Below are 13,936 nucleotides of genomic sequence, written 5' to 3' on the forward strand. Positions count from 1 at the left end.
TGTGTTAAGCTTGTTTTAGATGATATATATTTTCACTTTTTTACAGACTGCAATATTTTAGATTTATACTTGCATGGTTAATTAACCCACCAACAACAAGCACAATACCAGATTTTACATGCATATGTGAGTTCTCCGAAATCAGGCCATAACCATATTATGATGTATTAATTATACTTTTCGTTATACCTTTTCAAGTACCATATTTTTGGAGTATAAGACGCACTGGAGTATAAGATGCACAAAGGTTTTGAAGAGACAATTTTTTTAAAAAAGTAGGTAGGTAGATAGAGAGATAGACAGGGAGAGAAATACAGTAGGTAGGTAGGAAGAGAGAGAGTAGTTAGATAGGTAGGTAGATAAAGGGAGGGAGAGAGAGAGAGAGAGGGAGAGAAGGTAGGTAGGTAGAGGGATAGAGAGAGAGAAATAGAAAGAGAGAGAGAAATACAGTAAATAGGGAGAGAGAGAGTAGGTAGGTTGGTAGGTAGAGGGATAGAGAGAGAAAGAGAAAGAGAGAGAAATACAGTAGGTAGGTAGGTAGGTAGGGTGTGTAAGTAGGTAGAGGGAGAGAAAGAGAAAAACAGAAATACAGTAGATAGGTAGGGAGAAAGAGTATTTAGTAGGTAGATAAAGGGATATATATAGAGAGAAATAGAGTGAGATAGAGAAATACAGTAGGTAGGTAAGGAGAGAGAGAGTGTGTGTAGGTAGGTAGGTAGAGGGATAGAGAGAGAGAGAAATAGAGTAAATAGGTATGTATTTCTGCTGGCACAGCACATGATCAATGTAGTTCTCATCAATCAAAGAGCTTTCCAAAAGGAAAAAAAAGTTTTTGCACTCTGCAAACCTCCCAGAAATGGCCTATTTTTCACGAAAATGCCCCCCCCCTTTTAAAGGCATAAATAGCCTTGGGGGAGGGCTTGCAGAGTGCTTGGGGGGGGGGAAGCAAAAAACAATCTGTTTTTCATCAAAAAAATAGCATGCGTAGCCTTATGGAGACTTATAGAGTGCTGCTGGGGGCTGGGGGGGGGACGACAAAACATGGCCCGTTTTTTGTTCATCTCTGCCCTCCCCAGGAGCTCTCTGAAAGCCTTCATAAGGCTATGCATGGCCACTTTGGTGAAGGGGGCGGGGCTTCAGGAGGCAAAAAAAATGTATTCGGTGTATAAGATGCACCCAGATTTTCAGCCTCTTTTTTGATTACAGAAGGACATTTGAGAAAGTTTAGTTACAAAAAGCTTTTCATACAAGAGAAAATACAGCTTTGATATGTTAAGAAAAAAATGGCACGAAACCAGTTTCAACAAATCATTCTAAAATGGCTATATTAAAATATAAAATAGCCTAATTACCTTTTTCATCTGAATTGATAAGTCCTTTATAGAAATTGTTATGTGAGGCCTTTCTTCTCCACATGTATTCCAGCACTGTGATTTATTTCATATAAATCACCATTTACCTCAGTATCTGAACTGGGAAAACACAACTTGCAATGGGGAGCCAAACCAGGATAGCTAATAACTGACACCTGGTTTGACAACAGAAGTGCAACAGCATATACATGACTGCATAAGCAACTGACACTTAGCAATCAGGACTTTCATTTCTCAGACTTAGTTTAAAAACAACTATAAAACTGCAATGGGACTCTGCAAAAATGATCTCGGCAACAGGTGTTTGAAACATAATGTGGTAAGCAATTTATGGTAGAAGCTAAGACAATTTTGGGTCAGCGCTCCCCCCCCCTCTTTATAGTATGCCAAAATGCAATCAGCCTGTTCTAACCTATCTGCTCTTTGTAAGAAAAGCAACAACAGTTACCGCTAACAAATTAAGAGATCAATGAGGTAACTACAAAAACAAATGGACTTTTTCCATGTTGATGGCAGCCTTAAAAGTGTTATTTTAAAAGGGCAAGGTTAGGTGTTGAAGCATATTTTTCCATAGCAGGAATCCTAAAAAAAGAGTTTTTCAGAGAATGAAATCAACTGCTCTATTTGGAAGAAAACAACTTGGATGTAATATGAAATATAAAGGGAATGAAGTTCTGCCATAAATTAGATTGTCTTACAAGCCACTTGCCAAACCATTTCCCAATTTGTCTAAGCAACCACAATGTGCAAAGTTGAAGCAGTGTTTAGAGGAAATAAGAGAAAATGGTGAGAAGTTACAGGATACGCCATACTTCAAACGTGTTCATTTGTAATTTTTGAAAAATAAATTTCTAATGGATCTGTCACAAAATTAAAGCGCTGTAAATAATGAACTGAAAAGGGTTTTTTCTCCTAGATTCCCCTAGATGTTTTTTTAAAAAAAAAAATAAATGAAACATTTCCACCAATAGAGAGGGGCACATCTTCAGCACATTTTAATCATTTATTAGCTTTTACTGAAGCAACAATACCTCACTACAATATGGGACACAGATCTTTTCCCAAAGTGAAAAGGCAGACATGAGATTTAGAGCAGAAGAAATGAAAACATGTCAAGAAAAAACCAGCACCGCTTAATTTTCTTTCCTTCTGCATAAGGATTCTGCATACGCAAAAGCAATTTTCCACAGACCTTATGCAGGAAGTCCATGACTTACGATTGGGTGGGACCAGAATTTTGCTCACTAACCAATGCAGTCATGTAAGTGTTAACTGCACCCAATTTTACAACCATTTTTACGGTGGTTGTAAAGTAAATCACATGGTCATTAAGCAAAGTTAGCTTCTCCAATTCATTTTACTTGTCAGAAGCTGGCTGGTTCAAGTGGCTGCAAAAAGCTGCAAAACCATCATAAATCCGACTGCCAAGGGTCCAAACTGCAATCACATGACCGCAAAAGGTGGTGCAACAGTCATAACTTTGAGGACAGGTTATAAGTCCCTTTTTCTGGGGCCATCATAAGTCTGAATTGTTGTTAAATCAATTGTTATAAGTTGAGGGCTATCTGTTTTGCTATGCACTATAGAGACATCTTTCAGAAAGATAAATAGAGTACAGTATTTGTGAGTATAATCATTCTGCAGCCGCTAAACTCTAATACGTCAAACTGGGAGTAGTCATGCAGCTGTCTTCCACAGCTGTTCTGGTGGCAGTAAGTCTTTGCTATCCCTAAAAATATCAGCAAAGGTTTCACTCTATCTCTGTGCCACTCACAGACAACGAGAACCAAACTCATGGCTGACAAATTCATCTTACAACCAAAATCAAAACAAACCTTTTATACTCATATTCCTTTTCCATAAACCGATATTTAAATACTTTTAAGCAGACTAATTTTACTTAATATTAACTAATCAGTAATTTGATTGCTGCAATCAGTATATACTTTAATGATGGAATTTAAGTAATTCAGTCTTTTTTTTCAGTGGGGAGAAGAGATCAGAAATGGTCCACCAGTTCTAGAAAAAAGAATCACCTACCAGGAACCCATTTAATTTCCATTTCCATATCAGTGTCTTGGTGCTTCTTTTCTTTTTCCTGGATACTCCGAAGAAGCTCTCTGTATTTTGCTATCTGGTCTTCATCATCTTTGGAATGTTCTTTAGGTTTATCACCATCGTCGGTTTCATCATTACCTTTAAATAAGAGGGAAGTGAAAATCTTTCAAAAAATGGTTATGTAAAAAGTTGAAATTAAACCAGTCATATTTGAACCGGGGAAGGGGAGGGGGAGGGGGAGGAAACCAAGCCAAAAACAAGGAGTAATCTCGAAACATGCATGCTTCAGATGAAGTCTGGAGTTTTTTCCCTCCACAACAACTATCTGACAACTAAGCACTGCACCCTGATTTTCATTTTAGATTAAAAAAAGATTATCCTGATATCTATTCCAGGATTTGGAAATGAACACTTTCTAATGACATTTTTCATGAACTCCACTTAATGGGAAACTCATTGACTCAATTTATACATTCAGTTAAAAAATAGTTTCCTTTTAAAGAAAACTCTGGGTAAATGCAGCTTATCAGAACAAGATAAATGGCTTTCTTTTATGCAATATTTCAATAAATATACTGAATAAAATAAATACACATTGCCTGTTTCCATCAGATTGCACTTCTCCCTTTGCTCTTTTAACAACCCAGATTTATTCTTTCTCTTTTGCTGTTTTTACTTAGTTCCCAATAAAAATACTGGTTAGAATGTTATGTACAATATCTTATAATTCATAAGGAACATGTTAAAAAAATGAATGGCCTTGTATTTTCTATTAAAAAAAGGAATGTTGTCAAAATGTGAGAACGTTCCAGGCTGAAAATATGCCAGCATATATCTCTTGTTCCATGATAAAGCTTTAATCAGAGTATTCGACTATGATTAGCAATGAACTTTTCATGTAATTTGTTACAACATGAAAATAATGCAGGAAAAGTATTTTCCAAACCAGTGTTAATCAATGAATTTGATCAATGAATAAATGAATCTAAATGCAGAAATAAACAAAAGTTTCTGATTGGAAAAAAAGCAATTAGCAGAAGTGGAGAACCCTGCAAGATTTGTGCACAGATTTACACTGTATAAGTATTAGGATGCAGAATTGATTATAATGAGAAAGAACCAGGTTTAATTCTACCAGCAGCAATTAAAGAATTTTGGGTAACGGAGGGATGAATGAATGAGGCTTGGGTAGTGGTCACAGTATTAACACTGAAGTTTGTTAAACATCTATTTATTTAACATTACATAACTACCTTACAAAAACATAAATTTATACAACAATCTAAAAACAATAAAACATAAAAGCCATGTGACATGACCTTATATATCCATCTTGCTGGTTCCCCATGGGATAACCAAGGTTGATGGAGAACCCATGTTTTAAGGGCCTTCTGGAAGGTTAACAAAGATAGGGCTAGCCTCACCTTGTTGGGGGTGTGCAGAAAAGCCATGTTGCCTGGGTCCTGTCAGAATTCTTTTGGAGATCTACAGCATACCTCTTCTGCAGGATCTGCTTTCCTTCTGCATACAGAGGAGAGCTGGCATCTCCTGAGCGATGGAGATCTGGAGCTCGGATCCTTAAGATTCGAGCTCCAGTCTTGCATCCTGTCAAAGATATTCCCTTCCACACATAGAAGGGAGCTGACATCCTTGGGCAGGCAGCTCTTTTAGGCAGCCCTTACAGATAAGAGGAAGCTGAAATCTAAGCAGAGTGGAGGGGCAATACAAGATAAAGAGTGTCGGATGTCTCAAACAAGCGAGGGAACCTCTGGAAGGCTCAGTGGAGGCCGTGCACAAGTATCTCTCACCCAAGGACTGAAAATCCTGCTTAGATTTTGGCCTGGAGGATTTCATCTCCTGAGCAAGCCTCCCAGGATCTCCCTGCCCCAAGGCATGGTGCATTCCTTAATCTGGGATTTCATCCATTTAGCAATCGCAAGTGGGAGTGCTGAGATTGCAATCACCAAGTGAAGCAGTCACATGACATCTCACTGAATGACTGCTTCGCTCAACAACCACGTTACACCTATCCTCTGCGAGCTGCACTGGCTACCGATCAGTCTCCGGATACACTTCAAAGTGCTAGTTGTAACTTATAAAGCCCTTCATGGTATTGGACCTGGGTACTTGAGAGACCGCTTGCTGCCAATTACCTCCCAAAGACCCATTAGATCACACAGAGTCGGCCTCCTCTGGGTTCCGTCTACCAGCCAATGCCACCTGGCTACTACCCAGGGGAGAGCCTTCTCTGTGGCAGCTCCGGCCCTCTGGAACGAACTCCCCGCAGAGATTCGGACCCTCACCTCTCTCCAGGTCTTCTGAAAAGCTGTTAAAACCTGGCTTTGCCGGCAGGCCTGGGGTTGATGAGTTCCCCACCCCTCTCGACCTGTGTGGTAGTGTGATTCTTGGCTATTTTAACTACTTGTATTGTGTTCTATGTTTCCCTTTTTCCTCCTTTGAGTTGTTCGCTGCCCTGAGTCCCTCCCGGAGAAGGGCGGCATACAAATAAACTAAATCTAATCTAATCTAACCAAGTTTTTGGACTCAATTGTGGTAGTAAGCCAAAGGCCTACTTTTCATTATACATTTTGATAGAACTGAGTTCAGACATCATAAGGCTCTGTAGTTTCCTTTAAAGTGAAAGAGAACAATTCCCCTCTCCTTATGTCCATGAAATAATTGGGGGGGGGGGGGCTGTAAATCAGAAGCTTGTACAGGTTTATTCACACAGTAAATAATATGGTTTTCCATAGCAACTACACAACGCTTGTGCCTCAAAAGTTTTAAATGGGGCTCCTAATTGGGTACAGTATGGGTGCTGGTGAGGAGGACATTTTTTTTAAAAAAAGAACTGAATGTTTGATTGAGAAAAAATGTAATTGATCCATTAGTAACTTTTAATAAAGATCATGAAAATTGTTAGTGCAATATTGTTTTAACATCCTAAACTGCTTAGTTAGCAATACCTTTTTCTTTTTCATCCTCCTCCTCCTCCTCTTCTTCACTTGATGAGGCTAAATAAGCTTGGAAGTCCATGTCCAGAAGTTCATCTTTTTTAAAATTTTTGCTCAGGGAAGTCACCCTTTCTTGATCCGTCTCATCCCACGTAATGTCTACCTTACCAATAGACAAGATAAATATGCTGCAACTTATTATTGTAAAGATGCATTGGAAAATCGCATAAAAATTGGCTCCTGCACTTCTGTCAACAACTTTGCTTAACAATAGTTTACTGGATGAACCTCAAGTGAATATTTCCTCACATGATATTGTTGAAAGAAATGTCCTTCTGGGTTCATCTCCAAGTGGGGAAAAAGACATGGAGGCTGCTTGGAAAGATGGTTTAATAGTGGACAGGATCACATCGCTTAAGTCCTGAACAAAAAAGGTGATCACATGCTTCAATGTTGGGTGAGGAAGAAGAGAAGGGCCGAGGAAGGGGCTTGCTGGGCTTTTTATAATCTGTTCAGCCCCACCTCTCTGTTTCCTGTTCCTGTGTAAGAAATACATTCTGATTGGTTGTCAGACTCCCATGGGGCCATGCAGGGGCAACTCTCTAGGCTGTGTTTTGAATCCAAGTTTGGTTGAGTTCTCAGATGCATGTGGGTAAAGGCTAATCATGCCTTAGTCCCATCACCCTGGAGCTGAAGTGGAGAACTCTTTATTATGTAAAGGGACCGGCTTGGGCATCTTAATGGCCCATTGACAAAGGGGGTGGACAGGAAGTTGCAGGTAGCTACTTTGTCTTTAAAACAGGTTTCTCCCTTTTCACATCCAGGGAAATATAATATTCTGCCTTTTCAATATTTCCTAGGATATTTCATTTTTCTAGGAGAGGGATGGGTTTTAACTTCCTACAATATGAAGCCATCAATTACAATGGCTAAGCTTGCGCAACATGCTGAGCGAAAACCAAGACATGCACATATTGTTTTACCACCTTATATAAATTCTAGTCACAATTTATAGGCATGCTTGCTTATTCCAAAGAAATCATCATACAAATGCCAGTTGCAATTCGGGGTCATAAGATATTCCGCTGTAGTGCTAAGAACTGTAATTTACAACCAAAGAGAATCCGGCAAAAAGTCCTACCTTCAAGCACTGGCGGAATATTACTGAATATTACTGAAACAAAATGCATTGAGTAAGAAATAGAAATCTGTGAGTGGCACAGTGGCCTAGAGATGAAGATGCTCGCCTCCCTCCTTGGAAAGTTGAGAGTTCAATCCTAGGCAGCGACAAATGTTTAATCTTCGTGTAGGTGTTAGGAAGGGCATTGGTCAATAAACACTCAGCTCCATTCAGCTGTCCTGACCAAAGCAAGGGATTCAAGGTCGTAAAACGAAAAGAAAAGAAAAAAAAGAACAGCAATCGAAAGAGCCAAAGTGGGAAAGTTATGTCAGCCTTTCCTTATAGGTTGTCAGAGCAGCTCTAACTTTGGATGGAATACATCAACTAATACTAGTGAGAGAAGATGGCCAGCAACTGCACATATTACTTCATCCTTCTTATTTTCCTTTCCTCGGATTTAACAAGATATTGGAATATTTTAGTCACTGGGGCCTTATTAAAATAACATTAACTGGGACTGAAATGAAACAGTGCCTATGATCATTGGAGACAGGTAAGAAGCTGGTTACTAGAACAACAGACTAAATCACAGAAAGGTTTGTTCAAAGTATTTCCTGTTATGGAGTGTTTTCACATAATAACTACATGCATTCGTTTATTTCAGTCCAAAGGACGAAGTTTGAAAACAAGCTTCCATTTTTAAATTAAACATTCAGGTTCTTCTAATATCAGCCTTGCAGCTATTGATAGGTGGTTCATTTGTAATTTATAATTTGAGACAGAATTTCTCAAATTAAGCCCCATGGTGGCCAATGATAGGAAAGGATGGGAACTGCTCTCTACCCAGAGAACCGAAGATTCCATCACAGATTCATTGGACTGAAAACTAAGGCAATGAATCCATGGCTTGTCACATTAAAAAAAAATGCTCCACTATTCTACCACTAATTGGAAAAAAATACTAAAAAGGAAATACAAGTAGTCTTGGTATATACAGTACAATTTATCGGAACTTAACAGAGACCAGATCTCAATAATCAGGTAAAGATTTTCATTCATCAGTGGGTTGCACAAGCCTGAGTGGCTTTCTGTTATTTCATGTGTCCCAAAAAGGCAGGATGTCTTTTGTGCAAGCATAAGTTGTGCAAGCTTCATCGCGGTTAGGTTGTCTCTTCAATAAATTTGCTACTGCTGCTGCTACTGTTGCTGCTTCAATTATTGTGCATCCCACGGGATAAGCTGTGAGCCATGTGAAACTCCATTAAACAAAGGAATCCACAAATACCATGCAGAGACCATCTTTATAGAACAAAGTTATTGTGGAAGGAAACGGAGAAACGGGGGCTTTGGAATTTTCAATTCCCATAGACTGAACTCCTTGTTCAAATATTCAGGTATCCTCAACTTACAACAGTTCATTTAATGAACAATGGCACTGAAAAGTGACTTATGAATCTTTTTCACACTTAAGATTGACTCCTATTTATAACGGTTGCAGTATCCCAGTGTAGTCTGATCACCTTTGGTGACCTTCCCACAAGCAAAATCAATGGGGAAAGCTAGATTCACTTAACAACTCTATTATAACTTAGCAACTGCAGCGACTCATTTAACAACTGTGGTAAGAAAGGTCGTGAAATGGGGCAAAATTAATTTAACAACTTATCAACAAGAATATGAGGCTCACATATGGTCGTAAGTCAAGGACTACCTGTACATAGTGATAGAGAAACAGAGATACATTTAATCAAGTTATTGCTCTTTGTGAATTGTTACAATAGAATGGACACCCCCCCTCCCCTTAGAATCACAACCTGTACTTTTTAGACTTTTTTTACTTGGCTTTCAAAGGCAGTCCTTAAATTACAAAAAAATAAGCAATGTACAGCTCGTGTGATGTCTTCATAAAATCAGAATTATAATAAACTGCTGCCCTATTATTTAATTATATAATTACTACTATCCTCTCCAAGAAAAGCAGAGGAAGGGGCCTCTTTTGCAAGAACAATTTATATTGTATCAACACATATGGGTTGTTTTCCCCTTCCAGCTACACTCTGACCATTGCTATATTTACAAATGAAGCACACAAAGCTAAACAAAATTTTAAATAGCTATAAAAACATTGTTAAGGTACCTTTGATGTTGCCACAGCAGAGGATGTGAAGTACTTTGGTTTATAAGCAGCCACGTCCACTTCAGAGGCCATGTCCTTTGGCTCCTCATCAAATGTCACATCATCTGGAATAAATCTTAGGAGCCAGAAGAAAATAGCTCATTATTTAAATAGCTATTGAAATACCTCAAAGGAACAAAATTGATAGGCCTGGTTTTAAACTAGTATTAGCTGTGAAAAAAGCAATGACTGAAAAAGAGAAGGGCGAATGACAAACTGAAAGTGTTAGCCCTTTTCTCAAGAGCAGGAACTGAAAAATGATACTGATCCTATGATGATGATGATCATCATCATCATATCCTGGGCAGAGCACATTGGGCAGCAAGTATTATCCAGTGATTTTTATCATTTGCAGCAATCCTATCATTATAATAATGAATTCATAATAATCTGATCCTATCATTAATGCTAAAAACATTTAATCTGGGGGACAATTCTGACCACCTGCCAGATTCCAGGTTTTCTTCTCCAAAGGACTCCAATTCAGCGAAAGAGGAAACAGCTTAAACCTAGAGACTGGCAGTGAGTTCTTCATTGCTATTGCATTACCACACATTAATCCTATTCGTTTTGTTTTTTAAAGAATTTAGTTTCATCAAATATCAATTTCTAATAGGCATCTTCTGTTAAGAAGCTGAAAATCCAATGGAATACTCAGAAACTGCAAAAGAATATGGGCAACTACTTTTCAATCCATACATTAATCCAGAAGATTAATGTATCATATCAACAGGATGTCTTTAACTATCCCTTTTTATAGCTTTTTGCAGCCCTCCTGTTATGCCTAATCATAGTTCAAGTGCTCCCTAGCCACCATACCCAATAAGCAGGAATTGCAAGTGTTGTGTCTTAACTGCCAGCTTGGATAAACTGCTTTAAAGCACAGGTAGCAACCATACCAAATATTTAGCGTTTTACATGGATTTGAGACACACGTATCAAATTGAGTTTGGTCAGAACATCAAGAAAACATGAGGAAATTAAATATATTTCTGTAGGTGAGGACCCAGGTTACAATCAAAGTCCTGAAAGCAAACTGTCACATTCTTCTTGCTTGGTCATGAGAAAGATAATTGGAAGTTGGTCACACCAAACTAGTTCTTAAAAATAAATATACGGTACCTCAAGTCCACAAAAGAATAGCTGCTTTCAAATTCCAGTCCGTCGCACTCTTCATATATTTTATTGGCTGTTTCAGAGGAGTCACAGTCAACCACTGCATAGAAATATTTCAGGCGTTTGAATTGATAGTCTCTCAATTTCTCCTTATAAATGCTACAAGGAATGAGAAAAATAAGTGTGAGATAGATGGGCGGTTAATAAGTTTGATATATAAATATATAATAAATATTAGAAAAAGAGGCAGCAAGAAGCAATATACATCTAGCAACTAGCATCTAATTTCCAGTTTAAAAGGGAAAAAGCATTAGCTAGGATTAAATCATGATGATAATAAATATTCCTAACTCTCTTGGTATTTGCAGGGATGTGAAGAATTTGCAACATTTCTGTAGCTTAAATACTATGCATCTATTTAGTAGTCCTCTTATTTGTATTTTGGAATATAGAGAGTCAATTTATCTGCAACTTACAATCACCCAAAGGATTTCCCTCCACATTCTTCCTTTGAATAGTATTCCCTAAGTCATACCTTTTAAAAAGCCCATCATTTTCAAAAGCAGCTGCTGTCTGAGACATACAAATTCGGTGATACACGAAATAATCTGAACTATTAACAACCCTCTTTGAATCTCAGCCATGGATCCATCTTTTCTACATTTATTTATAGGCAGTGACCTGCATGCTTTTGTGCAAGTCTAAATTTCCACACGTTTCACCTTTTTTGTAGGATCTACATTGATTTGTCCTAGGAGCAAATGCAAGATGCTGCTTGTCATATTTAAAGCCATACATGGCCTGGGGCCAGGTAATTTGAATCTTTCCCCAGTTACATCTACTTGACCCACCAGAGTAGGGAAGCAGGAGATGTTACAAGTCTCCTCTCCTAAGAAGGTTCATCTAGTGGGGACTAAAAAGGCTTTCTCTGTAGTAGCTCCCTTTCTATGGACCATCATCCCTGTGGAAAAAAGACTGGGACCCATCTTGACACTCTTTTGAAAGGCCCTGAAGACATGGTTTGGCCAGTGGGATTGGCCAGGGAGACATGGAGTTGGTCAATTGGTTGGTTTGACTGTTCTGACCAGAAGGGTGGGGGTTTATTGGGTTTTGCAATGGGCTTTTATTTCTGTAAGCTGCCTAGTGAGTTGTGTGGCTATTAAATATTTTTTATGAATATATAATGAAATAATAAATATTAATACACTGCATTTTTGTTCATTACACTTCGACTTATACTTTAACTTACAACCTAAAAATGGAAAGTGGCTACCATTGATATCATCTGATAGCAATAACACAGACTTATATGCTGCTTCATAGTGCTTTACAGCCTTCCCTAAGCAGTTCACAGAGTCAGCCTATTGCCCTCGACATTCTGAGTCCTCATTTTACCCACCTTGGAAGGATGGAAGGCTGAGTCAACCTTGAGCTGGTCTGGTTTGAACTGCCAAATTGCAGGCAGTCAGCAGTCAGCAGGATTAGCCTGCAATGCTGCATTCTAAACTTAGAAATCAGGATGGGTACTAGTAGAAGCAATGAACAAATAAAAAAAAAATCAAACCTCTCACCCCACACAACTTTTCCATTTTATTACCGAATAGTCACATATACCAATACCAATAAATTAGAAAGCCTCTATATATTGGAGAAAGATTCCACCTAGTGGTGGAACACATCATGCAAAATTCCAGTTATTTCAGAAATGAGACCATTCAGCTTGTAACTGCAGCTTCAAGGATACATTCAGAGGACAAAAATATACCATAATTTATTAAAATGCATGCCTATGGCTATAAGGACAAACGATGGAAAGCTTAGAAAAAAGACACACACATACACACACACACACAAAACAGAAATTTAAATTTAAACATCATAAATTATATATTTTGCAACACGGTAAACAAAAGCACTTACAGTCTTCTAAGTCTATGCCAATAGGTATTGCAAATTGTCTATATAGTATAAAGGAAGAGGTCAGAAATTAAACATTTACCCTTTTTTTACAGGGGTTGTTTTGTTGTCGTTGCTCAATATTTATAAATAACAACATAGTGATTTGGCATGAAGCTAAAAATTTGTACTACTATTGTAAAATCAATATTGAAAACTAATCAATTCACTCTGCTTAGGATCTTTTATTAATGTTAATTGAATGTTAATTGTATAACTTCAGTAATTATCTGTCAATTTGTAAGTAATATCTTTTTCGGAAATACATTTTTGTTTTAAATAAAAATTAAAAGAAAAAAGAATTAAGCTCCTAACTCAGTGGTGAGTGCACTTCGTTAGAAACAAGTGTTCATTACACTACAGAAACCAATGGTGTTTTAGTACACATTTAAAAAAAAAGTTTACAATCAATGATTCAATTGTAACATGAATAAAAATGATGGTACCAGAGTCTTGTATGGCAACTGTTACACGCAGATTGAAAGTATTTGTAAGCTGGTGGAATACACATACTTTTTTCACATTACACTCCCTCCCATCTACTCTTCGTAGAAATGTTTGTCACTCAAATAAACAAAATGCAACTCCTCCTTTATTCTAATTAATGATACTCTCAGTTGTTTAACCCAAATTTCTGAGAACACAACTAGGAAGCAAACAAGCAGAACCATATCATCAACTGCACCTACTCACTCAAGTTTCCAGTAACATTGAAAGATCTATGGTACCAATACTGGGCTTAATTATCATGAATATTGCCATTAGTAGCCTTATTTTACACTGAATTTATCTAATCACTTTTAAAGCCAACCAAGTTGATATAATTATATCTGTTGGAAGCAAATTCTACAGAACCATGCACTATGTTCAAAACTATTTCTTCTTACCTGTTCCAAATCCTTCACCATTTGCATTCGCTGAGCAACTACCATGGGCTTTCACATACTTGCCGTTTGTAAAACTGTTTTTCTTTTTAAAAAAAATAAATGATGGATTCATTTTGCTAGGCATGTTATTTCAATTGATTACTGCTACTCTATGCCTTCCATTCTTTAACAGAAAGGTAAGCTTTCTTCTTATTCCATTATTACAACATTTGCTCAGGAGTCACAATTAAAAGCACTGCCCTGAGTGCTAATTAGTTTTGCCCAGAATTTTCCAAAGTCTATTTAGGAAGAGGGAA

At 37.7% G+C, this 13,936-nt stretch overlaps 1 protein-coding gene across 1 annotated transcript in view; it reads right to left on the reverse strand.

Moving 5' to 3' along the window:
- ESF1 (ESF1 nucleolar pre-rRNA processing protein homolog) overlaps positions 1-13,936 on the reverse strand; it is a 34,272-nt gene that overhangs the window by 11,988 nt on the left and 8,348 nt on the right. The window contains exons 6-9 of the mRNA XM_032213441.1: positions 10,804-10,956; positions 9,643-9,757; positions 6,398-6,548; positions 3,414-3,569 (exon numbers count right to left, since the gene is read on the reverse strand). Of these exons, the coding sequence (XP_032069332.1) occupies positions 3,414-3,569; positions 6,398-6,548; positions 9,643-9,757; positions 10,804-10,956 (575 nt within the window). The remainder of the gene's footprint in view (positions 1-3,413; positions 3,570-6,397; positions 6,549-9,642; positions 9,758-10,803; positions 10,957-13,936) is intronic.

The sequence above is a fragment of the Thamnophis elegans genome, chromosome 3, assembly GCF_009769535.1.
Source record: "Thamnophis elegans isolate rThaEle1 chromosome 3, rThaEle1.pri, whole genome shotgun sequence".
Classification (NCBI taxonomy): domain Eukaryota; kingdom Metazoa; phylum Chordata; class Lepidosauria; order Squamata; family Colubridae; genus Thamnophis; species Thamnophis elegans.